This window comes from Scleropages formosus, chromosome 23, assembly GCF_900964775.1.
Source record: "Scleropages formosus chromosome 23, fSclFor1.1, whole genome shotgun sequence".
Classification (NCBI taxonomy): domain Eukaryota; kingdom Metazoa; phylum Chordata; class Actinopteri; order Osteoglossiformes; family Osteoglossidae; genus Scleropages; species Scleropages formosus.
Genome location: NC_041828.1, coordinates 6,704,481 through 6,732,428, shown reverse-complemented (window position 1 = coordinate 6,732,428; position 27,948 = coordinate 6,704,481). Strand labels below are relative to the sequence as shown.

At 49.3% G+C, this 27,948-nt stretch overlaps 1 protein-coding gene across 1 annotated transcript; it reads right to left on the bottom strand.

The window, feature by feature from the left end:
- Nucleotides 1-27,440, bottom strand: LOC108935624 (neurexophilin-1). The gene is made up of 2 exons (XM_018754376.2): nucleotides 27,181-27,440; nucleotides 1-1,006 (listed from the first exon to the last, which is right to left on the bottom strand). The coding sequence occupies exons 1-2, from the start codon at nucleotides 27,232-27,234 to the stop codon at nucleotides 242-244; spliced, it is 819 nt and encodes a 272-aa protein (XP_018609892.1). The 5' UTR covers nucleotides 27,235-27,440; the 3' UTR covers nucleotides 1-241.
- Between the last annotated feature and the right edge of the window lie 508 nt (nucleotides 27,441-27,948).

Sequence of the window (27,948 nt, the reverse complement as noted above, 5' to 3'; positions counted from 1 at the left end):
CACCCTTTCCCTATTCTTGTTATTTATCCTTTCTCTCTTTCCTCCAGAATTTAATCTTAGGCTGTAAAAGTTCTACGTAGTTTTGAACTCTTTTAATTTTTGCGACTGCCAATTAGCTCTGATAAGACGGCACCACCATTCCGCTGCGGAAGTGTTCCGGACAGAACGAACAGGTGGGACACGTGGGAGGAAATGCCCTTTTACGCCCTCGGACTTGCTGTTCTGCTTGCCGTGGAGATCCTCAGCCGGACGGGAAGTACGGCGTGTCGCTGTGGTAGTTGTAATCTGGGCACACTTTCTGCACTAGTTTGTAGTCAGTGCTGTAGAAGGAGATGTAGATGCAGATGACTTTGAAGGGCTTGGAGCACAGCCAGGACACGTGACTCTGCGTCTGGTCCTGGAAGCAGGTCTTGGACGGGTCGAAGTTGCAGAGCGTGTTCTTGGTCGACTTGTCCACCTTCTCGTACTCGATGCGGCAGTTGAACGACTTGGAATCTTTGGCGTCGATGACGGACTGCTGCGCCGTCAAGTCGAACTCCACGATCTTGGTGGGCGGCACCAGGCTCACCGACACATTCCCCTGGCCGGTGGAGTTGTGGCGGAAGTAGACGCTGAAGGTGCCGTTGCCGTGGTCCACGATCTTGCCGGTGATGAGCAGGTTTAGCTTGACGGTTTTGATGTTGGAGTGGAAGTCTCCCCACCCGAACATCTTCTTGAACTTGCCCGTTTTGACAATGGGCCGCCTCTTGGCCCGGGGTCGAGACTCCAGGAGGTCCGTGGAGTTGCGAAGCCAGTCCCACAGGTCCTGTTCGGAGTAAGGCTCCGGCGTGTCATAGCGAAGGTCCAGCGCCGTGGCGTTCTCCTTCCCCTGCAGAGTCTGTGAGAGCAGGCGACTGATGGACAAATCCTTACTGCTTTCTGTCCATATGTGTTTTAAGGTGGATTTGGGGCTTCCTGATTTAAGGAGTTCTGTCTTCCCTGGACTGGAAGAACGGACGCTTCCAACCTGAAAGAAGAAAATCGATCAAAGAATGAAAAAGACAGTCTTACTGTTCACGTAACTGTTCACATCGAGGTCACCGCATGTAAACATGCTGTAAAATGCCCTTACGCGCACACACACACACACACACGCGCGCGCTCACACATTAGATGGCAAAAGGAGCAGCTGTTATTCAAAAAACAAATAGACAACAAATATTGACTTATTCTCCGAATTCGTTCGAGGAGAACAAGAAATGAATTCAACGTTCGCTCACGGAAAGCGTTCTCTCAAAGTGTAAGAAGAAACCAAATGCGCTCAGCTGAAAAAAATCAAAGCACGCAGGGATCGTGGCGTGACGAGCGAGAGCGTGTTTCGGAAGCGCGGCGCTAAGTCTTCGGGAGGAAGATGGCCGTGGCCGAACGGCGCACCGTACGTGCCGTCTCCGCTCTCGGCCACAGGGGAACTCCACCGGCACATAAAAGATAAACGCATCGGCTATTCATTAGTGCCGGGAGTAGAAACAAGGCTATTCATTGAAGAATGTGCTTGACTCGATGATTGATGCACCCCTCGGGTTCCGCCCGATTAACACAGATGAGCGAACCGAGAATCGGGCGGCACTCGATAGCCAAGAATGACATTGATTGCCTGGTTCCTACTGTAAGGCCTGGCAGTAGATCCGTCTTGGTGAAGATTTGCATGTGGAAGGAGGAGCCCCTGGGGATCACTGGGTAGAAAATAAGGTCAAAGAGGTCTGAGGACGACGGTGCCTCACGGGGAGTCGGCACGAGGCAAAAACCGTCAGGCTTTAAAAGCCGGGCGTCGTGAAATATGCGTCACTGTAAGGAACCTGGTAAGAACCCATTGAATGACTGGTCGCAATACAAGGGCAGTGTGGTAAAAAGAAGCGTCGTGTAAAAACATATGCTTGCGTCATGTTAAAAACGAAACGTATGGGCACGTGCTCATGGAAGCAGCAGTACAGCAAAGCAGCATCGCACCTGTGTCTAATGTTTGCCTCCATCCACTTCCTGTCTCTCATTCCGCTTTGCAGATCTCCGCACGCACATTTCTGCCGGGAACCGACTGGGACACGTCGGACCTGACCGTGCCAGACCCTGGGGGGCGGGGGATGGGCTTACGGCGGGTAAACACACACTGCAAACGGGCCAGGATCGGTGGTCCCGGCTTGGAGACTGGACAGCGGGTTGGCTGACGCCACACCTAGCCCTCTGGCTCTAGGGTTAGGGTTAGAGGTTAGAGGTCGCTTGCTCTTTGTCCTGCGAGTTCTTTCAGACTCGAGTGGCGGCATAATGACTGCAGTGCAACGCGTGGAAATCACACGTGCCTTTTCCCGCGTGCACCGACTTCGCACGCCGTTTGAGCGTAATTTAAAACTCGCCGCAAAAAAGTCACACGCGTGGCAATCTCAGGATCCCATTGGAACAACAGATGAGAATTTCCAGGAGCAGAAAGAATTTTTTTGGCTCGCAGAATGGAGGAGCAGCATCGTGAGGCAGCCGCACGGCAATCCCGGGTGATCGTTTGCATTTGCGTCCTACGCACAAAGGTGTCTTCGCGGTGCGGCCGCGAAGAACCAGTCTCACGTGGATTGTACAAAATAGGACAGGTACCTGCAGGACTATTTATACTGGTCGAGATCTAGAAAAGTCCAGACGCAAGCTCCAAATCAGCGGAAATTGGTCATGCCATCTGGTTACTGTAGATGGCGGTACAGACACAAGCGGTAGCTTTCGTTCGCTCCTTGCTGTTTGCGTAACACAGAGTGCACCTGCACTTTTCCGGTAAATTAAGGGCGGTCGCGAAGCCGGGTTTCCGCCGATGCCGCTGGTATCAGATCGCGACCGCAGCGCCAGGGAGGTCGACCACCATACCTGGACTTCGGAGACGACAATTGGCACATTCACGCCGCCTCCGGTAGGGCCGCGCCGTGCCATTCCGCAATGCTCTGCGCTCATACGTCTCCGCTTCCACTTCGATCCCATGAAGAGTAAAGCAAGTGAGGCATGTGGACATCCATAGGGTGTGAGAAGCCATAAATAAATCAGTGATAGTCAGGTGTGAGACCTTGGCACCGCTGCGGCAGGTAGCGGTCCTGCACGCAGCATCAATCCTCATTTGGGCTCTGATGCCCTCTAAGAGTGGAGGTACAATAGATTACTGAGCTGTGTCACTGGGTCAATATCTGTCAGGAGTTTTATGAATGGTTGTGGGGCTTGCAGCCATCCATCAATGTGGGAGTTAACGTCGTCTCCACTAAACATCGTACCGTTGTTCTAAACTCTTGAACATGCTTTAAACGTACATGTTCGAAACTGCATCCAAGTGTGTGTTGCAGCCCACTAGATGGGCAGTGCGCAACTGGAAATGCTGATGGTCTGAGGCATCTGCGCTATTGTCATAAATTATAGGTCTTTCCGTCTGAACGCTATTGTTAATGCATTCGTGTGCATTAATGGGACATGAAGTAGCCGAATTAGAGAATGAATCTGATTTATTAAATGAGTTCAAAATTGAAGCACGCGCATAGGGCTGTGCGAAACGTACTGCTGAATATGTACAAGATGACCATTTGCACGGCTTCTTATTTTTTTCTCACTGAATATTAAATGAGTATGTGGAAATGAAAACGGCAGACACTCCGTAACCGATATTTCAGATGCTACGTGTGAGCGCATGGAAACTGTTGAGATTTGCTCGGTGTGCTGACATGATGGGTTTTGATTTGTCCTCCAGATGATTTGTCCCAGGCAGTATGCAGGTGTTCCAGGAGACACGAGGAGGGCAGGAAATGAATGGCCATCTTCATCCCCCTCCCCCCTCCATGAGGATTGCTCCGCAGTCCATCCATTCGCAATCCAACCCATTACGACCAGAGAGAATATATTCAAACAGAGCACTTAGGAATAATTACTTTCCATACGGATCCTCCGATGGGACCACAGCGAGCGAAACGGAATACGTTGACTTCACCAGCCACTTCGCGTCGCTCGTCGAAATACGGCATTTCACCTGTTTACGCAGCTGAATATTTCGCCCGAATAATTCACGTTAAGTACCTTACTCAAGAGTATGAGAACTGGGCTCCGTGAGATGCTTCACCTGGTAGCCTGAAGAGCGTGTGCGCAACCTCTGTGCTGCCCTCGGCTTCTATTTCTTCCGTCAAATTTCATTGCCGTTCGTGTATTGCTCAGTGTGGCGGTGCGGGTTGCCGACTGCCGCTGGGGCAGCTGGGAAAACGTCCAGATCTCCTGCGGGCAGCAGAATCAACCTCAGGTTCAGGAAGAGAGGCTGAGGAGTTAAGCTTTGCTATAACCTCTACCTGACCGCCTTTTCACGACTTCCTACCCCGTACATGGAGAGGAGATCCGAGAAGCCGTGTGGGATTGTTGCTTTAAAAGGGAATTAAAAGCCAAGGAGGAGGAGGTGGTGTCTTGAAAGGAAAATGGGAGCTCAGATGGATGGGTGTCAGGCAACAGTGTGGCTGTTTCACTGGAGCAGTGCTGCGCCGACGCTCCGATGCTCCTTTCTACTGCCTGTCTGTCACCCGGGACCGTCACCCTACCCACGATGCTGTCATTTCAGAAATGCAACCATTTCATCAGCGAGCTAGAAGTACAGCTGAGCCAAATCCGTTGTTCACCCATTCCGGCACGTCACCGCTTGCTGCTGTTAGCGTAGCGCTTAGTGCTGTTGCCTGCGGACCCGATGGTTATAGGTTAAAATCGCACCTCCAGCTGAAGTACCTCTGAGAAAGGTACTTACCATGAATTGCTCCAGTAAAATTGCCCTGGTGTACAAAAAAGGTGAACAATTCTAGGGAGCTTAACATTGTAACTTGCTTTGAAAAAAGTATCAGCTAAATAAACGGGATGCTCTGAAGAACATCTAGTGGTTCGAGTACAATTCCCAGCATGCCATTTCCTACGGGTCCTATGAAGAGTAGCAAGCACGCTTGACCGATGTGACATACTCCTCTATCTCTCTTTCCCCGGGATACCGGCCCACGGACGGCACCATTAGACCTGCCTTCAGACTGCCTCGCGGTGCTTACCGGAGAGCAGGCGGACGGTGACGAGCGGATCGCTAAATAGCCGCATGGTGAGGTGCTGCGGACAGGCGATAGAACTGCCTAATGGCCTCTGTGACAAAGCTCTTAGCCGCGCCATTAGCGCAGGCCGGGCGCACTGCTACCCTGGGAGCGCTAAGCCTCCGCGCCATCGAGGAAGGCGCCCGTTGCCCTCGGCTTCACCTCATTCGCGGGAGGGAAACTGTCCGCGGATAACGACAGGAGGCCGACGCAGGACGCGTGAAGTGAGGGGTCCGATCAAGGGAAACACAACATCCCAAATACGCTCATGTCCTCTACGCTCTTGGTTTGCCGTGTCTTGACAAACACAGTTATATATCGATACCTTCTCACCGTACTCACATATTTACACCCTTAATTGTTGTTTGTGCTTTGTGTTGAGCGCAATGATTTTACCTCCTGGACAGTGCATGTTTTATCCTTCCAGCACAAGAACACTCATATACTGGCTCTTTGTGTTGAGGTCTCAGTTTGCACATTTTCTGCTTGAGTTACGGATTTTCACGGATGCAAACCTTTTCCACTTCGAATTTTTTTAACGGTATTTTTTATGTTTCTTTTCTCTGAAATTGTATCGTTTCCGCCGTTCCGTTCTCTAAATGTTGTCTGTCGCCGAGTGAAAGTGACCTGAATTTCTGCACTCGGCCATTAGTTGGCAGCAAAGTGCACCCAAGCGAAGATGGACCGAGAGACTGTTGTTCAACCTGCATCCACAACATTTACAGTTTGTTTGTGTTGTTCTTGTGTGTTGGGGATCAATAACAAGATGACAAACACTGCGCATGTTTGTGGCAGAAATGGGTCAACAGTTGCAATTAAATAGGAGTTTGTGGAGAGAGGGTATTTTTACCCTGTCATTTTAAATTACTTTTTAATTAATGTAGTATGAAGTTCATGAAAATGTCAAAATGGCTTGGAACGATTTTTTGAAATTTTTTATAGCTACATCTGAGGTTTTTACAGAAGTTAATGTGTAAATAAATGGAGGAAGAAGAAACGATCTCTTGACGTGACAGGCATGGATACAGGGTAGCCCATTGTACCTTCCCTGAATCCAGATTTACACACTTTGCCACCCGCTGTCGGCAGCTCCGCCCTACTCAAGAGCGATACGTTTGCTGTCGGAGGGGCTGAGGAGTAATGAACTGTGCTCTTCTAAATGAGTCCCAACAGCCCTCGTGCCGCACTGGCAGGAAAATCACAGCAGGAGGTCTAATAGTTAAGGAATGGAGCATCTGGCCAAAGGTTGCTAGTTCAAATCCCTGGGGGCATCCTGCTGTACCCTTGAGCAAGGGTAAGCTTAATAGCGCTAATAAGACATCCTCTTTTGTGAATAACAAAACAATTTGTGAACCCAAGGCTACGTCCTGAGTTACCTTTATTCACAACACTGTGTTGAACAGGTCAAACATGCATATCCAAGAGCGTAAGTGGTTCTCTAAAAAAATGATTTATTTAAACCCCGTGTCTTCACAGACATTCGCAGCTGCGCCGAACCTAAAAGCAGAACGAGGACACAGCCGTGGCAACATATTTGCCTTGTGAGAAAAGCATCTAAAGTATAGCCTAAACCAGCCAGCAGTCAAAAATGTCATGGATGTCTAGTACTACTTATAGCAATAAACCTCCAACAGGGGTCTGGAAATAGGAGCCTTCGCATGACCATGAGAGATGGAAGCCAGAGCTCTTTCCCAGATGCTTCTACCGGGGAACCTCATCAGTTGGCTAAACAGTTCCTCTTACTTCAGTGTAAAGTACATAAATGTCAGCTCATGAATGAACTCTACATCTGAGTCTCATTAGAAAAATGCTTTATAAAAAATAGGGGTCCTGTGCCTCACCTGTCCACCTATCACAGGTTACAGGGGCATCTTTACCTGGATAGGTTCTCACAGCAAGCTACATAAGTCTGCAGAGTACCATGCTGTATAAATGCGTAAATCACTGGAGGAAAATTAATACACACCTGACATTGTAAGCATTAGGATAACCGAAGACAACTTTTATTTTCTGGTTTGACTTGTCAAATAAATGCAAAACCGTGTTGCAGATCGACACAAGTCACATGAATCCAAAAAAAAAAAAGAAGAAAATCCATCCATCCATCCATCCATCCATCCATCCATCCATCCATCATCAATAACTGCTTGTCCGGTACAAGTTTGCTGTAAGATAAGATGCTAAATAAATATATGAGGGTGGAATATGAGTTATGGAGTGACTGTCCAAGGTCCACCACCCCAAGCCCCACAAATATTAAACAGCCTATCGGCGACTCGAGAGACACATTCCAGAGCAAAGACTCAATAAAGCCGTCCTTGAAACACTTAGCGTTGCCCTCTGAGAGCTCCTTCTGTTCCTCTAAACGCGCTTTGTACAAACTGGACCTGCTGCTGTGCTCTGTGAACACATCATGGGGGTCCCAGCAATCTCAGCCTTTATCACACACCACATTCCACCTACTTATGCTCAGCTTTGCTCCACCAAAGTACTGAAGTATTCTTATGATGGTGTAAGCAGCAATTTGTTTACTATTATTTCTTGTTTAGCTCACACTTGCAGGTTCAGATCCCACCTCCTGTTGCAATACCCTTGAGCAAAGTACTTTCCATAGACTCACACTGTCTGAAACCACTTTTCCCGAAGTGAAGCGGAACCTAACCCGGCAACACAGGGCGCAAGGCCGGAGGGGGAGGGGACACACCCAGGACGGGACGCCAGTCCGTCGCAAGGCACCCCAAGCGGGACTCGAACCCCAGACCCACCAGAGAGCGGGCACAGGCCAAACCAGCTGTGCCCTCGCACCCCTGAGCCTACCTTTTCCATAAACTGCTGCAGTAAAAAAGATCCTGCTGTATAAAGGAGTAAATAACTGTAAGTAGCTGAACAATGTGAGTCGCTTTGGAGAAAAGTGTCAAATAAATGAATAAACATAAATAAAAGTATTTACCCATTTAAGCAGTAGGCACCTTTTTACTATATCAATTCAGAGTAAGTACCTTAACTGAGGTTAATACAGGTCCTTTGATGAGAAGGTGGCAGCCCTAAGCACAATGCCACCTGTGGCCCTATGGGATATGAGCCCACACCCACTGGGGTCCTGTTTTTAATTGCTCAGTGCTCTTTCACCTGTCTTTGGGCATCACTCCAGCGACCCTCTGCCAGTGTTGAGGAGAGGGAAACCTGAAATTAGTATCCACACAACACACACACACACACACACAAACACTTTCTGCAGCCCCAGTGATTCCTTTCCGTCCAAGTTACAAAGAAAATCACTCACTTGAGGAAACTTAAATCCCAGTAGCCCGAGCGATCCATCTTTTCCCCTTAATTGGCCATGAACTGACTATGCACGGCACCACGGAAAATGCTGACAGATGGAAAACCCCACTTCTTAAACCAAAAAAAAAAGGGAGCCACGGGCACGAATTGCATTTTCCCCTCACTCAAACGCTGAACGCGCCTAACCGTGTAACTCGATAGTGATATTTGTTGCCTCGATCTTGAAACTAATGTGTCCTGAGGTGTCATAAATCAAAGTGGGCTTTATGTTGTCAGCCCGCAGATGGCGCGAATGCCGAATCACCCCAATTAAAAGCCGGAGGAGCCGGCTAACGGGGAGCGTCTCGCCGGAAAAGGGCACCTGCTCCGCTGTCATTTCCTTTCTTCTTCCCCTTCCTGTTCCCCGCCTGGGCCGGTGGGTGTCCCTCGGAGCGCCTCGACGGCACAACTCATTATTGTAAACAAGGCAGACGGACTCTCGCGGCACCTCTCGCGGCATTCATTACTTCGCGCACGTTCTTCGCACAGCGCAGGATTAAACTAATCTTCGCTGTCACGCATAATGAGATTTTCATTTCAGATAATCAAGTGGGACTCTGGGGTTTGTTTTATTTATTTCAAAACAATGCACATTACCGGTCGCGTTGGTCCTTAGATATAAGATGCGGTGTAGGTGTCAGCGCACGTATCCAGGATGGCGGGAAATCCCACCCTTCCTCCTGTCCTTTCGCTATTTCCATGAAAATCGGGTTGTAACACGTAACGCCTTCGCGTCACCCCGTTCCGTGGGGTGTAACGGTTGTGAAATTTATTTAACTGTAATTTTCAAGCACTGTATATCGGGTGTGTTGTGCTGCGGTGTGTTTGGGGAGGTACTAAAACGGTACCTGGTCATTAAAGGAAACGGACGACGACGGAATAAAATCGTCGATGTCAAAATTCAACTGGAGCTTCTCGTCGGACAGTCACGTCAACTGATGACAAACTCTGTTCGATAGCTTGACAATACTTGGCAAGTCGTTCATGTCAAGCAGAATCTTTTCACCAAAGAGCTTCCAGAACAATTATTTTGGCGTAAAAAAGACGAATGATGTTCCGAAAGGATCCACGTCGTTATGGGATCGCAGGTCAGCGCACCTTCCTACGATCCCACGCAGTATAGGACCTCGTTTCTAGGGCGAGCAAGCTTCAAAACTCACTGCGAACACAATATAACCGTAAACATTGTCAGCTGTCACATTTAAACCCAGGAAATTTCCCTGGCTTGCCGTGACGATAGCCCGACGCCGTTCGAGCGACAATCCGATTGCCATCAAAACCACCGACGGCACAAATATCAATTTCCTTCACATCCATTTCAATTACCAGCACAACGCGGAAGCAATCATGAAAGAACAAACACCAAAATGAGCATGTACATTGTAATTATCGCCGTGGTTTCTGCCAATTATCTGCCGGAGAATCGCAGTCATGTTTCGGGACGGCAGCTCTAACGTCATGGCGGGAGGAAGGAAGTTGTACATGAGGCCTGTCACTGTATAAACGGTGCATAAATAGTAATGATCAACACCGCGTTGTCAGTGACTTGCGGATCCCGGCAGCATCTCTGCAGCCGAAGGCCAGGAGACCTTCGCAGAGAAGAGCCGATCCACCGATCGCATGTTCTTTGCTCCCGGGAAAAAGGAAGTTCTTCCCCTTGACACGCAAACGTATTCAGACCAACAAAACCCTTCCCAATCTCCAGATGCCAGACTTCTTATCCACGAACTCCCTCGTCGTCTTCGGCGCGCCCTCACCGAAACCGATCCGTGGCTTCCGCGCTCGTCTCGTTGAGCGCGTTCATGTTCCGCAGAAGAGGCCAGAAACAGAGACCGTATCAGGGATGGCTGTAAAAAAGGTACGAATTGCACAGCGAAATAAGGAAGTTCCATTCTTACCTATAATAAGCGCTAAACAGAGGAGGCTCGTGGTTTAGTCACTTCTTGCTTGAGTGGAGCGACGCGAGTTTGGTGCGACCGAGGCCTCTCTCAAAGATGCCATCGGTTAACGAAGCGAGAGCGAATCGTGCGCACAGGAGAGCGAAGCGGGGACTTTACGCGACCGCTAACAGCCGTCAGGGTGTCAGGGGGTCAGGTGAAGCAGAGAGGAGCGGCGATGCGAGGAACGCGCCAGAATGGGCCGCGGCTCTTAATCGAATTAAGGCCGTAATCCAATACGTCGGTGCTTCTGCTTCAAATGACCCGCGAGACCTCATTTAACAGCCATGACAGGCTTTAATCAATGCGATTTAGTGGTCGCAGACACAAATAACTCAGCGGGAGAAAGTGGACGGAAACACCCCCCGCCCGCCGATGGCGCTTTCTGCGTGGCCGTTGAAGGCAGGGCAGCCGAACAGATGTCAAACCCACAGCCGCCTTCGGTGACTTTGCTGGGCAAACTTCTAAACTCGGAGACTTCTTCGCTTAAAAGCGGAAAATAAAAGAGAATACATTTTTTTTTTTATGTTACTAATCTGTTTTTGACAGATAAGTGAAATGTTAATAGGTTAAATAAGTTTTAACGAGAAACTTTCGCATTCTAGAAATCGTTTTCATCCGAGAGCTCGCATGCAATTACACTGGCATAATGGAATCAATTTTTTTGCTGTAACTTAAACACGCCCCTGTTTCTCAAATTAAATCTACTCTTTGAACAAAGTAAACAAAAACGGTATGGCGCGCGAGCCACACTTGTGTTTTTCCAAACTTAATTCTGCGTACGGTGTGAGCAAACGACGAGCTCCGTGCCGGTGTTCAGAAGAGCGGCGTCTCGTCGTGGGGGGACGGACGAGGAACGTTTCCGGAAGGAGGCCTTAAATCCGCCATAGAGAGGAGCAAAACCGCTGCTCAAACAAAAAAAGGATATCGGTAAATAAAAGCTGCAATTTCATTTAGTCGACTCCCACTGTAGGGATGGTGACATACAGCTAAGGAGTTTCACCGAATCTGTCGCTCGGCGCTCCCAAAAAAAAAAAAAAAAAATTACGACTAATGAAATTTAAGCAACGGAACCTGAAACGCTCGGTCTTATCTCTTCGTTCCAATTAAATTTCCTAAATTGCTTTCTAGTGGGCCATGTTGCCGGCCTCCGCGACTCGAAAATACCGTGACGCGCGATTCATTTTCATTTCAATGAAGGCGGCGCAGGGAGCACCTGACTGCCACTTTAAATTGCCGCGAGAAGCTTTGGAGATTTAAAGGGACGTAACCTTATGGATTAGACCCAGTCCCGAGAGATTAGCGCGGGGTCCAGGGAAGCTTAACTAAATGAACATCCTTGAGTCTGTGATTACCCTTTATCGGGCCGTCTGAGACCGCGCCTTACAGAGGCGCCGGATGAGTGGAGAGCGCCGTCATCTCCGTCACCTTGACCGGCACCGGGAGCCCTGGCACGGGGCGAAGCTCGAGCTGAACCGAGGGGAAGGGTGGGGATTTGCGGCGGCTGTTTGTGGACCCTGAACGTACCGGCTGCCAAAAAAAAGAAAAAAAGAAAAACCGAAAATGCTGAGCCATGTTGCCCTGGTCTATCGCAGGAACTCCTATCGCAGTCTCCCGTTGCCCCATCTGGTGTCCCTGAACAAACTCCAGAGCCTGTTCTTTCATCACCTCCATGCGTTCTCAGATCGTCCGTGCCGATAGCCTGTCCGGCCCCCGCCAACCGCTCGCGGGATCACAGAAAGGACCTCTCCCCTAGCCGCCATTCAACGGCCCCGGCCGTATCGTAAAGCACCGCTGCGAGACTGCGGCCTGTGCTGCTTGCGATAAAACGGGCTCCTGCGTGTTTCCGCAACAACAAAAGCTGGCGGGAAGCGGAGTTTAAAGGGAAGTGCATCTGTGCGAGGGTGAAGGACATCTGGTCGCGGTCAGGATGGAGGGCGTTAACCTTCAGACTCGAACACGCGGCTTCATAGGCTTTTCTTCAGCCAACTCTTAGGGGCAACGTACCCCAGCACAAGAGGGCGCGCTACCCGTTCACCATTTACAGATTAAGCGGCAGCTTCCGAGACGGTTGTAAAGTAGCAATCGTGGAGCAGCACGGGGAACGCTCACCTAGTGCTTGTTATCCAGAGCCGTAATGAGAAACGCTGGTGTTTTTTACGCCCGTGAATCGGACCGTTGGGCTCACTTCCTCCCGTCCGGCTGCACTGCGAAAGCAACAATTTCCGATTCCTCTGCCGCGCGGAAGGGGGCGCCAACCGTCCTCGGACCGAAGACGTGGACATACTCACGAGGGACCCCGCCGGGATCCGAGCTATTACGGTCGGAGAACCTCAGGCAAACGGCGTGGGACGCATTTTTAAACTCCGTAAACTAAACGTTGAGCGCGTACACGGAGGTTTTCGTGAGGAAATAATTTCATTTTCACATTTTTTTTTATTAAACGTACAAATTTCATTTTTCAGCTATTTCCTCTTTCTGTCTGAAAGAAGGTAACCTGGTGTTCCTGAAAATATCCAGCAGTTTGCGCCGGTGTGCTACGAAAAGGATGCCGAGGAATGCTTTTCACACACCGTGGTACAGCCCAGCTGCACTGCAGCTGAATGTGGATTTAATGTCCTAAATGTAACATTAAGTGGTTTCTCCACGCACCCGGTGTGATCTTTTCACAATTGCAGAAGTGCTACAACCCCTGGCCTTTTCTTCCTGGCAGCAAATGCCATTTTGTGCACAATTCCACCTCGACAAACGCCTCACGAGCAGCACTTAGGCGTCCCCTGTTATTCTGCATCCCCCACATGTACAAATCAGAATATAAATGCATTACAGCAAGTATGAATAATCAGCTTATCCAGCCGGGAGTTTATGGTTCCGAGAGCAGCTCGGGGAAGTAAATTCGGGCCTTTTCATTCCGCTTCCCTTCCCCTCGTCCAGGACTGCGGCGGGATACGGGAATGGGTCGGGGGCGTACCCCGCATGGGGTTGAGGCTCTTTGGAGTAACAGGTCCGAAAGCGCACGTGGGACGGTTCCAATCACGTCTCGTTAAAACGCATCTCTCGGCGGCACGACTCCACCAAAAAGGCTTTCAGGATCGGGACTGCGGAGTACAATACCCCGTCCCTTGGGAATACCCATTGAGGGCACCTCTTTGTGCTCGGGCGGGCAAATCAAACGGCTGGGCGCATATCAAACGGCTATTACTCTGTCGAGCGTACGACAATGGGCCTCGCCGCGGGAGCGGTAACCCATCACCAAATTAGGGGGAAGAGCCTGCCGGAAATACCGGGACTGCTGCGTAAAGACTCGTTAACTACATTTTAAACGGACTTTGTAGAAAATCTGGAAATTTGAATTTCGTCAATGTTTGATTTATGACTTTTTTCTTAGATGCATTTAAAAAAGTAAGATTCAATGAAAATCCACAGCCCTGCAAAAAAAAAAAAGGACCCACACACACACACAGGCACACACATAAATTAATAATGAAGTAAAATAATAAAAATAAAAATAGCGGATATGTGGGTAAATGGTATACACCTGAAGATGCGCTCTATTCCCAAGGCTACATTAGGTAGTGAACCCTGCTGAGCGCCCGACGCTCCCTACGCCTGACGTGCCGGGTCCGGGCGGCACACCTGTGCACGCAGCATCACTTTTACCCCGCTTCTGATGCTGCCGCTCGCAGACAGTGAGGTTTCAGACCCGTCCATCACAAAGCGAAGCGTTCTGTCGAGCGTCTCCTCCCGGACGCACACATCAGTCAGGCTTTCGCAAATCCCTTTATACTTCTGGCAGCTGTTTCGGTGAGAGGCAGCGCCGTACCTGCGCAGACCGTCCTAATCCGGAGCCACGCTCATATTCCATTCAGAAAGCTGCGGCGCCGGGCTCCCGGAACTCAACGAGCTCTGCCTTGCTGACTCAATTAATCGTTTTCCCCGGCAAAATGCGACCGCAGTTGGGTTTTCTTCTTGTATTTTAAGAGATTTCGTCGCATTTTACGAATACTGTCGCTGCTGCCTATTCTATGTCGTTTGAATTTTCAGAGGGCAAACATGTGGCACGGCGGGTAGAGTTGGTGCCTCGCCGCTCCTGGGCTATAGGTCTGGATGTGGGTTTGAATCCAGTTCAGCCTGTGTGGAGGTTGTATGTTCTCCCTGTGTTCGCTGTGTCTTTCCAAGGTCCAGAGAAGTGTTTCAGGTGGACCGGTGACTCTGAATTGCCCTTCTGTGTGTGTGTGTGTGTGTGTGTGTGTGTGTGTGTGTGTGTGAGTGTGTGTGTGTGTGTGTTTGTGAACGAATTTGTGTAAGATTGTCATGTGTTGGGCAAGCATCCCATTCAGTGCATACCCTGCATCACACCTTATATTTCCAGGATAGGCTCTGGACCACCATGACCCTGCACTGGAAGAGCAGATATTAATAATGGGTAAATGAATTTATTTATTTATTTATTTATGTCTGAAATTATGGTCATTAAAGAGAAGAGAACCCATCCCCTATGTGATGTATCACGCAACATAGAACAGAAAGGAGATATTGTTTGTCAGAAGGGACGTTTACAGAATCTGGAGTTGTTCTGATGCCATTTTCCGCCGCAGCAAAACAGTATACGAAAATAATAAGAAACACGAGTACCTGTCAGAAGCAGCAATGAGCCATTATCAGTTAAGCCTGCTGCTCTTTTAAATCATCGCTTTGCAGAGCTGACAAATCAACGGCTCTCTCGTCGACGTACGTGCTCGGCGCTCTGAACTCGGAGGAAACCCATCAAAGACGCGGGATAAATAAGCGGCGAAACAGTTCGCCGCTTGTCGAAGGGATTCCTGTCAAGAGCGGTTACATATTCAGCGGCGTCGGAGAGAAGGGGGGGAGTCAAAATTCTGAAGCCGGTGCCATCTCACGTTCATCACCGGAGCACCCGCCGGTACCGGCACAGAACCCGTGCACTGCGGCCTACGTGCGGGTCCATGAGAGCACCGTGAAGACTTTTTTTTTTTAAAGAAAAAACCACATGCAGCCCACACTAAGGAACACGTTGCTCTTAAACACAAAAACATGTCAGAATAGGTTCGCATCTCGAACAAACAAGGCACTCCAAGTGAGACCGGCTTGGGCTGTGGTTAAGCGTGCGGCAGTTCGGCAGTTTGAGTCCCAGGTGCTGTTGTCCCCTTGAGCGAGGTATTTAACTTGAATTTGCTCGAGTAAAAAAGCGCCGGCTCAGCAGTGAAACAACGGTAATAAATGTGGCGCCGTTCGCCTGTGACAGGCATCCGAGCGAGAAGGGAAAGGGAGCGGGATCAGCCGGCGCCTCCGAAGGGAAGGAGGGAAGCTATGATTACGATCCGTAAAAGCGGTTCTGATGGCGTCCGTGGGGTGTGGTCAGTATCCCCTAGAGAACAGTGCGGTCAGCACCGACCTCAGACCACACACACACACACACACACACACACACACACATACAAGCTAGTGTTGGTGTCAGATCCAAGACTTTTGCAGTTTCATATTTCTTCTTATTTCTTTTGTTTTTCATAGTTTTCGTTACATTTTTGTCATATCTCTGAGCAAATGCTGCATATAGCCCAGATTTTTTTCACTATTCCTTAAAATTATGTTCATGTTTAACTTTTTCATGACGTGTTCTTTTTGGTCATTTAGTTTGAGGAGTACAGTGCAAAAGCAATAATTTAAACATACAAGGACGGATGGTGGGGAAAAAAGTGCGGGGACTATGTTATTACAAAAGGTATTCGTCTGAATTGAAACGCACCGTAAAACAAGGAGAACATGCACAGGCTACATAAATTATACATTATGAATTTTTATATGGAGTAAAAAATACAGTCTGGAAATATATATGAATAGGTCAGATATATTTTGTTTTGCTTGTTTACATATTGATTAACTTATTGATTTCTTCTTTACAACACATGCATCTGAAGCCTGTCAGAGACTCTCCCTGAAAAATATTCTACGTATTCATGGTACGGTAACCGGGAACTCCAAGAGACAATAAAACGATCACTGCGATAAGATCTTTTCCATTCCACACAAAAGCTGCAGGCGACTCAACGACTCGGCTTTTAACTTTTCACAGATTATGTCCCTTCTGCCCACATTCTGCCGCGGATTCATTTAAACTAGTAATTTGGACACTAATTACCTTTTCAGCGTTAGAATTTGTTCTGCACTCATTATTGCATTTTCTAGTACAATTTTGAGACATACATGTGCAAACTATTTTACCGGATTTGTGCCGGTAGAAATATTAAACTGTACAGTTGGTAAAATTCTAAGGAGCTTTAGATAAATGTGCTTCGGGGGCGTAATCAAAAATAGCCACTCGCTGCCGTACATGTCCTTCCACTCGGAGATATTGTGCTGTTATTAAAGCAGAGATATAATGTCAGATGCTTCTTGTTGCCATAGGCACCATCCCGCTCCATTGTGTCCTACTGGAGAGATGCAGAGCGCCTCTCGCTGGCACATTAGAGAGTGACTGACAGCTGTCTGGCTTGTGGGGGGCGGTAGCGCTACGGCTATTTAACAAACAGGACGAACGTTCGGAGACGGACCTCAAGCCCACAAGGGCCGTTAATAAATATAAGGGTGAGGATCCCGTTGATTCTCACCCTTACGTTCGCTGTGCCACGGCAGCCCATGAGAAGAGCGATCTGTGCGTTTTCTCAGCGGATGGCCCATCGGGACGCCCGAGGGATACTGCGGGTGTCTGGAATTCAGACGTCCATACACCCCTAGAGACGCGCACGAGACGCGCGCGCGAAACTCGTTCGCCGACATTTCAGCATCCGTACATTTGCTGTCCTCTCGCTCGCTAACTCAGACTACAGTCCCACACCGTCAGCGCTCCGCCGGCGTCGAACGCGTTCGCTCCGTCCCGAAGGAGAGCACGTGACGGAGAACGAGGCGCGACAACGCGGCCCCCGCGCGGTTCCTGCCCCGGAGGTGCAGCGGAACCGCTGACTCGGCCGTGCCCGCCGCAGCGTGAGCCGTAAGGCGTGGAGAGTACCTACACACCTCTGCAAACAAGACGTTTCCACCGTTTCTGCTGTCCCTGGGGAACAGAGTGACCAGACCTGACTAGGCCTGCTGGGATGGGGGGGCGATATCACCCCTCCCTCAGTTTGCGGAGCGGGGCACGGCTCTATTAGGGCGAACGCTCTCCGTTCTGGACACCGACAATGAGGTCGCTGCCCCAGAACACAGTCAGCATCTTTCAAGGTACCGTCTCGAACTCGGAGCCTCGCGGGGAGACAGCCGGTCGTGCGGCGGCTAGCGCTTCTGCCTTTGGACGCAGTGCGTGTCGCGAGTTCGATCCCTACCTCCGGCGGTAGTACCCTCGAGGAAGGTACTTGCCCTAGAATTACTCCAGTAAATGACCCAGCTGTACAAATGGGTAAATAACTGTAAGTAGCTGAACAGCGGAGTCGCTCCGGAGAAAAGGGAGACCTGTACTCTACCTGTTACTCACCTTTCCTCCTGCACACAAACCATCGTTCCTGCCAGATCCCGTGTGTCGCCGTGAACGTCGGGGTTGGGATCGTGTCCGAGAGAAGCACGTGTCCGCGCGCGCTCCGTTAACAGGCCGTCCTGGCGCTCGGGACTGACAGCACACCCCCCCCCCCCCACACCGTCTCTCCAACACTGACTGCGATTAAGAAGGTCAGCCTTTCGAGGCTTTCGAGAGGAGAGCGGAGTTTATCTACCAATTATGTGGAGTTTGGTGTAATTAACTCAAATGGAGCTGTGACATTTTCACAGATGAACCGGCGGTCAACAATAGGACCATCATTCTGAATATCGCACCCTGTGAACGTGATGCTACCCGGCTTTCGGGAGACATTCGTGGGAACAGCAGCATGATGAACACTTCCAAAAACCGCTGCCTGTTTGCTATCATGTGCACTTCAGCATCGCTGCTGTTGGTCTGCGAGAAAAGTGTCTTAATAGATAACCTGGTAACCATACCCTTCGTTTCATTGAGCAGCGTCAGACGGGACAAATCAGACCGCAAGGTTTCGCGTCACTCCAGAACACACACACACACACACACAAATTTAACAGTCACCACGAAGCAATCCATGAAGCCTCCGCAGAACTGAAGCATCTCACAGTTTTGGGCATCGGCACCAGTTCCCACCAGTTTTTGGCTTGAGAGTCATTCATCACAGCCCCACGTCGAAGGAACGGTCGACACAGCTATTATTTTTATTATTATTGTTGTTATTATTATTATTAATATTAATATTATTATTATTATGCTGTTGCTATCGTTGTTGTTTGTGTTTCTGACACTTTACTCCAAAGTAACCTATAAAATTATTTTCGTACACTAGGCTACTAAGCTACTGTAATTTCCCCACTGGTAAAGCACGGTAATTTTACTGCAGCCATTCAGGGTGAGTACTTTGCTCAAGGGTACTGCAATGAGGCAGGATCTGAACCCGGGACTTTCCACGTTGACGGCTGTAACCTCCGCGTAAGCGGCTGCCCATTTTAATATTATTTTAATAGAGCAACGTGGACAAGGTGCCTTTCAGTTTAGTTCACCACGCAGATGGTAATTGTGCTCCGACGGTCGCCCTGTGAACGAAATTACCACAGATATCGCGGTACAGTAGAGTACTGGCCCACGTGTGTTCAGAATCCTAGACACGTAGGGTTTATGCGCACCGACAATACCGCAGGTCAGCATTGTTTTTTCGGTCCCGTACTCTGTTTTCCCCCCTTTCCCAGCCAACGCACCTTTGGCCCGTTCGCATGCCTCGGGGTCACGCGCCACCAGGACGGAGACTCGCCGGCGGCCTCGGCTCTGACAGCTCCGCGAGGTGCGCTCGACGGCCGGGCTGCCGGGTCAGCGCTTCCCCGGGAGAGGAGAGCGAGCGAGCGAGCGCTCGGGTTCAAAGGGACCGGTGGATTTACTCCCTCTCGAGATGAGCCTCTCGAGAAGCATTTGAACTCTTGCACGGATGGAAAGGACAACTTCAAGCGAGCCCCTATACTTAAGGCGGGAGGAAGACTCCTCTGAAGATAGAGCTCGAGTGGCGGGTGAGCCGCCGTGTATCGGAGGAGCGCCCTTTCGGGGACAGCGTGCACCTTCACCCCCGACCTTAATCCAATTGAAAATCCGAAGGAGAGCGGCAGAACGAAATGAAAGCCGGGGTCGTTAATCACGCCCCTCACCTGCGGCCTCCTCCTGAATAACAATGTCTGAAGAACATCGCCTCGAAGGAGTCTGCAGATGCGCGGTTCCAGCGTGAAAACCTGCACGAGGACTAAGGCGTGGGGACGCTGGACCGCAGCGCCGGCCGACCCGGGCATCCCACCGGACCGGCTCCTTCGCCGAGTCCTTCGCAGCGCAGCAGAACAGCTACGAAGACCAGGGAATGTTCTGAAGCCGCTCTACCGGGAGAATGGGGGTGTATCAGCAACAGCTGGTAACGTGGTGCTTAGAGCTGCTGCTGCCGCCTTTGGATCCCAAAAGTTTCAAGTTCAAACCTCACCTCCAGCTGTAGCACCCTTGAGCAAGGTACTTACCCTAAATTGCTCCAGTAAAAATTACCCAGCTGTATAAACGGGTAAATAATTGTGCTTCGCTTTGGAGGAACGTGTCAAATAAATGAAAATAAGGTCATCGATGCAACCAGGAGCCTCTTGATGATACCGGGTGTTGATTGTACCAACAGAACCTCAGCAAAGAGATGAGAGCGGCGCAGTCATGTTCAAAACACTCTTTCCAGTGTGAGAAGATGTGGCAGTAAAGTGGATTCCAACACGAGCAGGAGAGGGACTGTTTGCAACGTACAATGAAAGAGCACTTCGCGAGGTGTGATCGGAAAGTTCGCAGCGGCCTTTTCGTTTCCAAAGAATGGTATGTCCGCAGGGCTTCCGGAAGGTGCGCAAGGCCGGGAGCAGCACACCCAAGAGGACCGGAGGTGGGCCTACGAAATACTCTACGCAGGTTCCGAAAACATGCGTAAATGGGACGTGTCGGGTTTTTATTTTCGTGCACGAGAGGCGCTTGTACAGCGCGAGATGAGTGACCGCGGATGGCGGAGCTGCGACGAGGCCGGACGCCGGGTACCGACTCGACCAGAAGGTGCCCTCGAGCGTGGCGCTTAATGCAAATTGCTCCGGGAAACGCAAGTCATTTCACATAACAGCTTATAAAAACAGCACAACTCCAGCGAAAAGGTGTAATTATGCGTTTGGAATCGAGTGTAAAATCACGTCAGCGCACAGGAATTCACGCCCTTTCTTTGTCTGCTGGAGCTTTGAATCCACTGGGGAAGATCTTGGCCGCGTCTTGTCGGCACTTCTTGTCTCTGCGTCTGCAGGAGATCCTGTGGCTTGGTGGCGAAGTTGAGCCTTGGTGCTGCACTGCCTCCCACAAGTGTGTGTGTGTGTGTGTGTGTGTGTGTGTGTGTGTGTGTGTGTGTGAGAAAGTATGTGAACCCTACAGGGATGGTCATTAACCTTGTATAAAATACTGAAATAAATTTATGAAACCTACATGTTAAAATAAACCTATGAAACGAACAAATGACTACGATTTACACGCCCGATTCTACTTACCTACTGGGGTTCACTTTTTTTTCCTCCACCTGCACTTCTACCATGTTTCTGCTACACACACGATTTCCTCTAAAGCAACATATGGAATTGGTCCTTACACACCTACCGTGTCACATAAAAAAACACTGATTCTCATTAAATACCCATCTCGTGGTAAAACTAAGGGACACTAGAGCTTCACATACATTCAAGCAGCACTGTATATATCCTAAGGAATATATATCTCACATATATAAATAAATCAATGATATATATATACTGTATCTATACTGATCATTGATTAACAGAATAGAATGGAGTCACAGCAACATAGACAACATAAAGAAAAAGTACACTGGGAAACTTCAAATACACTATATAATATATGAAATATATACTATATGTAATTACAGTATATTACACCACACTACATTCATCGATTTAGCTGACGCTGTTCTCCAAAGTGATTTGCAATGTTAAGCTACTTGCAATTATTTACCTAGTCATACATCGAGGTAATTTTACCGAGCGATTTCGGGTAAGTACCTTGCGCAAGGGTACTGGAGCTGGGAGTGAAATCTGTGGGTCCAGAGGAAGCAGCTCTAACCACTGTAGTACCAGCAGCCCCCATACAAGGGCTAAAGGTTATAGTGCAGTACAGCACAGTACATCCGAGCACGGCACAGTACGCTATAGTATAATATAGTATTTAGCAGGAACAGTCACAGAGCACTATGTGACAAGTTCCAGAAGGGTGACCAGACATTAAGGAAGTAATTCCAGTCGAAATGCAGCACAAATTGTAACTTTGCAGCGGAACAAATGTTGAGGCTGGAGTCAAACGTGTGTTTGTAGATGGAGCTTCTGATACGTTTCCTTGCCAGACGCAGAAGAGCAATGAACCTGTGAATCACTTTCCAACACCATGGCTGGAAGCAGCAGGTGAGGTGTCACCGACAACAAAGACTGATCACGAGTCGCAGCACCTGGTTGCAGAAAGCAGTCAAAGACCAACTCCCCCTCCTCCCCTCCCCTCCCCCGCCATGGTGTCGCATCCCGCACATCTGCGCACAGCCACAAGCCGCACTTTGGGTACGAGGCAGGTGCCGCACGCACAGCACTGGCACGCATCCTGGACACACAAGCCGCAAATCTGCACAAAATCCCGAGCGCGTTACCCCGGCGAAAAGCAAGAACGCGGGAAACAAGTGTTCGCCGTGTCTCGGCTCAGCAGCTCCGGTTCGGGCAAGTGTAACAATTAAATTCATCCCAGTTTACATCCGCACCGCGCGATTCAGCCCATTTAAAACGTCTTTTATTTATGCACCAAGCCTCCTTGTTTCTGTTAATCCAGTTAGAGAGCAAATTGTTGAGGAATGGCAGAGAATTGAGGCTGCACCTGTGTATAGCGCCCCCTTCTGGCCAATGGCCGCACTGACCGGGTGAACCTGCAGGCTTTCTACCAGTGCAGCACTCTAAAGGGATTCTTTCTTCACAGCAAATCAATGGTGTAATTATTTCAAGGGCTTTCAGAAATGGAATTATGGTGTGCGTAAGAAGGACAAAAGAACTCATTTAGGGAGGTCGCGCATCTTTTCATCGTAATGACACAACGTTTAAAGGGCCGAGACGCGCGGGACTCGCAGGGGCCGTCGTGGGTTCTGAGGAGTGAGGACCTGAGAAACAATCGCTAATTCATATGTCAACCAGCAGCTCATCGCACTACAATACTACTTACGCTCCATAATATACGTGGCCCCTCGAACTCTGCTTTTCTATAGCCCGCGGCTCCACCGTCGGCGTGTGCGCGTAACCCGAGCGCTTGGGGTTAGACCCTCAGCTCAAGTAATAACTGCCATAATCCAGCTTGTTCAGGCTTATTTATAATTGCAGAGATTTGGGATGGTGAAAAGACAGCGAAGAAACCTGCCTCCTGGAGCAGGAGTTTTATATACAGCCTCAGTGTTGAAAATGTGGTAATTCTCTACACACGGCCCTGGTCACGGAAATAGGCAGAAATAGAGAGAATGAGTGCGATGTGTCCTGCTAGTGAAGGCACGTTTTTTGAAATAATAATCTTGCATTTCTCGTCTGTGGATTTAATGAAAATTTCTCATCTTGCGCTTTAGCAACGCATCTCTTTGTCCTTATTTCAGCGCCGCGACCGGTTATGAGGTAACTGCTTCCATCTTCCGCCAAAGTTCCTCAAATCAGGGAACCGCGAGAAAAAAGTCGGGCAACATCGGGTCAGCGAGTAGCCTCTCGACGGAGTCGCGTGTCGCGTTTGTTTCTCGGGGAGACGCCCCTTCCTCGGTGAGAGCGCAGCGACTGTGAGAAAAAAACACCGCATATTGCTCGGATATGCATAATAATGAGCGCACGCGCTTTGGTAATTTGTTGCTCGGGACGAATGAAAAACAGAGATTTTAAAAGTCGTTTGAGACGAAGGCCGCCGTGGCTGCGGTGCGTCCGCCGCTTTCCGACCGCCCCGTCGGGTTCGGGCCTACGACCCGACCCTTTCCGATCAGCGGCGCAGAGCCAGGAGCGTGAGGAGCACGCGGCTGCTCTCAAGCAGGACTCAAAGGCCAATTACGGCACTGCACCGCGGTAACGGTAAACACCGGAGTCAGGCCGGCGCCGCTTCCCCAGCGGGACCCCTCCAGGGAACGTGCCACAACGGGGACGGAGACGTGCCAGTGACCTGTCTCAGTTGTTCTAATAAAGGGAGTGGAAGCGATCGGAGAGCGCAAACAAACACCCCCGCACACACACACTTACACACACTCACACGCACAGAAGGCTTGCCAAAGCAAGATCAACAAAACAAGGATTACAATCTGTGCCTGGCAGAACAGTGGCCCGACTATGTTTGCGTCCATCTCTTCAAACGCATGTCCGTCCGCTTCATATCCAACGCCAGAGGTCAAAGACGCCACACGGTGCGCGGGTTCCGCAACACACACTTAGATACACACACAGTCATCTTTCTGAGGGACACTTTTTATATGTAAAAGTTCAACGGGGGAGAAACAGAAGCTCGTTTTATTCTGTTTCGGTGTTCACAGACGCACGCACGCACGCACGCACGCACACACCGCGGGTTGTCATCAGCGCATTCGAGCGGCTCCGGTTCACCTGTCCGTTGGCCGCTGGTGGAACAGACCATCCTTCACACACATCCAACACACATCCCTCACAAGAGGAGCAGGATCAGCCTGGAGACTCAGAGCACAAAACCAAACTACCAATACAGGGTTTCAGTCCTCCTGCCTGCGTGTGAAACTCCTCACTAAGCCCCGCTGAGGTATATTTAGGGTAAATACCTGGGTAAAACCACACACACACACACACACACACACACACACCGTACAGCAATGTGGAAAGCAGCGACGATGCGGAGAGCTGTCCGAGGTCCTGACCCCAGCGAGGCCCCTTCGCCGTGTCACACCGACCGGTGTGGTGTTCTAACATATTTTACCGCGGTTTAGTAAACAGCGTGAACCACACAGTGAACGACAGTGTGGCCACCATGTAGGTATAATATGTCACACTGCCTGTGTGCTTCATTTGGGGTCTTTTTAAAATATTATTGCTGCGATCTGTAATATTGGCTATGAGAAGATCTTATTGAAATTAGGGGTGAATTTAATTTGAGTCTATTTAGGTTTTTGTAGCAGTGTTCATAATATTGCAGGAAATAAATAAAACATCCTGAGCGTGAGACATTTCACATTCATATTCTTACACATTTATATTTAGTTTTCACTGCTGTATTTTGTTTTAAAAAATCTCTCCATTGGTCGGTTGGGTTGGTTGGTCCTGGTTTTATTTTTTTCAAAAGTAAAACCCACTAAATTAATATTGAGGCCCCTAAAAATATTAAAATACGAAGGATATTTGGAAAATTTCAGATATAAAGAAAAAAAAGATGACACTTAATTCCAGGCGAATGAATCAATGAACCGAATATGGATTTAAAAACTGTATATGTACAATTGCTGGACTGCGGTGAAGTGGGGGGGGGGTCCGGGTCCCTCTCACATTCCCAGCCTCTTTGCTCACACCTCCATCATGGTTCTTATTATTATTGTTATTATTATCATTATTATTATTATTAGTTAAATATTCGAATGTAAATAATAATAATAATAATAATAATAGTGTGTGAGTGCTGTCTCAGCCCCAGTGAAATTCTTTCTCCCCTGTTCTTTATTTTTCCTTTTTTTTTGCTTCAAACAGAGTTGCAGAGCAGAAAACAGTTATTATTTTGGGATTTAATATTTAACGCAAAATTCAACAGATCCCCGCTTCCATGATATTTTCACTTTTCAGAAATGTGCATTAATTTGCATGAGAAAGGTTTCCAGCGGTGCGTGTCGCTGGACTGCACGTCACACTGAGATCACAATGATGATAAATTGGGAAATAAAGCAGGACACAAGAAGAAACACTTAAAAGTCCCGACAATTAAAACCGATATTAATACCACATCTGTAGAACTTTCCAGAAGCACTTAGATGTGGACACCAGGACCTGATTCAATATTCGAAAACACATTAATCAATCTTGCGGGCACCTTACATCTCTGACGGTTAATAAATATTAATCAAACGTAAAAACAATTAAATTGCACATTTATTTGTGTTTTCCTGTCAATCGTCCCGTTACTCAGATAATTATTAAATTTTCCAGAAATTTACATGATTTATTCTAGCAACGATTATAAGCTTAATAGCAGAAATGTTTTACGTTTGTATCTCTTCTTTTTCTGCTCTCATAGTTCAGCTCACATGTGTGGTAAAAATGGTGTAATCGGTGTGTTCGCTTTACTGCGCCTCTGGAGTACAGTGAAACGTGGTATAACGGGCTCCAAGTTTTATATATTCAGGTAATATCGGAGCGGTGTGTGTATGTGTGTGTGTGTGTGTGTGTGTGTGTGTGTGTGTGCGTGTCCGCGCGTGCGTGTGCGCGTGCGTTTCTACACCATGATCTGTCAATCTTGAAGTGATGTTTTTTAATGAAAATGTCTTTACGTTTTCATAAAACTTTTTAGGAAAATAAAAGCAAACACGTATTCATTTCAGTTGGTTATTAACCTTCATTTAAGTAAAGTTACAAATAATGTTTTTCGTCGTGTAAAAAGGGTGTGTGTGTGTGTGTGTGTGTGTGTGTGTGTGTGTTCACCGAGATCAGATTAATGGTTTTTTTTTCTTGTTGATAATTTTGTGTTCTCGGACACATGGACCCGCTGCTGCTCACCTTTATCTTTATTTTTCAGGAAAAAAAACCCGCAAACGCAGTAAATTACTGGTATTACTGGTATTACCCTACTGGAAACGGAGGTTTTCGCAATCACGCGTGCAGAGTGAGTGTCTCACACACACACACACACACACACAGCAGTCATTTAACAGCTTCACTTATTAATTAGTAACTATTTAATCAGTGCACTTCACTGACGCCGATTTAAATACATGATTTTAGCAATAAAAAGTGACTTTATTATGACGGGAACGACGAGATATTTTTTAATCCCTATATACTATATGTATAATTTATATTTCGGTCTCAAATCTTGTTTCCGTTCAGTCGCCCTGCCCGCCGCACCTGTACTGAGATTCAGCTCCACTCGCTCCTCCTCGTGTCCTTCGCTTCCCGCAGCACGACGCGTTTACCGCGTTTTTACCGCGCGCTTTTACCGAGTCGAAAGCAGGCGGCCAATTACAGGCTCCCCGAGGGTCTCCGCGACGCGGTAAAAGGCGCGCGTCCCGCCGAGTGCAGCGCGTCCGAAAGGCCGACTCCGCAGCGCCCCCTGTCGGCGGCCCCGCGAACTGCAGCCGCGCCGCTCGACTTTATGTCCGCAGCGACTCGTAAAATCGCAAAGTTTGGGCGCGCGGACCTGCGACTGAGCGAGCGTTCCTCTCTCTCTCCCACACACACACACACACACACACACACACACACACACACAGATTTCAGCGTTTAGTTCGTTTCTGTAAATGGGCTACATGGCGCGCAAGTGTAAAAAATGAGCAGTATTCGCAAAGTTGTTATTCAAATCAACGTAGAAATAAATTTCTGGCTGCAAAAAAAGACAAAAGACACAAAAAAAAAACCCCAGGACACCCAGAGCACGCAGAGCGCTCAGTAAAACGACGCGAATGCCCGAGCGGCGGACTCCCCCGGACGGCGAGTGTCGTCGCGGCGCAGAGGCTCCACTGGGGGGAGCGGTGAGAAAAGGGCTCACTCACCAGGTGGGCAGCAGGAAGCAGGAGGAAGAGGGCGCACCAACGGAGAGACGGCATCCTCCCTGCCCGCTGTTAGAGGTCCTGTGCTTTCCCGCCGCTGGCCTCGTGGCGCGTCTTGAACATAGATCCACCCGGTATCCCTCAGTGCAGGGGAGTGAGGAGCCCCAGCCGACGCAGCAGTGACAGCACACACCCCATGACCACGGAGCGCCTGGTGGGGAGGCAGGGCAGGAGAGGGCAGGAGGGGGCAGGAGGGGGCAGGAGAGGGCAGGGCACGCCGGGGCAGGGCAGGGCAGGGCAGGGCAGGGCGGCGCGGTGCTCGGGGTCACACGGCAGTTAATCCACACACAGAGACGGGCTGTCGCATAATGAGGGAGGCCTGATAAACTCGCTGTTTGTGGCTGCCTGTCCCGGTGCGCGCGCGTGTGTGTGTATGTGTGCGTGTGTGCGTGTGAGTGTATGTGTGAGCGTGCGAGCGTGTGCGAGCGTGTGTGTGCAGAGCCGCTTTGGTGGCAGAAGGACTGAAGTGTCGCCTTTATAGGGGGAGAGCCGGGAAGGAGCTGCATGACGGAGAGCAGAGAGAGAGAGAGAGAGAGAGAGAGCGAGAGAAGGGGGAGGGAGAGGGGAGAGATGGTGGGGGGGGGGGGGCAGTGGGTGGAGAGCGAGGGTGACACAAGAAGGGGGGTGATGGGGTAAAAAGAGTAGGGCAAGAGGGGTGCCAGGGCAGGGAGATGGGGGTTAGGGGGCAGACAAAGGGGGAGAAAGGGTGGG

What these genes read in the sequence shown, in the direction of transcription:
- LOC108935624 (XM_018754376.2), bottom strand. Translation starts at nt 27,234, where the DNA reads ATGCCGTCTCTCCGTTGGTGCGCCCTCTTCCTCCTGCTTCCTGCTGCC. An exon ending in TGCTTCCTGCTGCCCACCTG is followed by an intron (nt 1,007 to 27,180) that starts GTGAGTGAGCCC and finishes TTCTTCTTTCAG; the next exon opens with GTTGGAAGCGTCCGTTCTTC.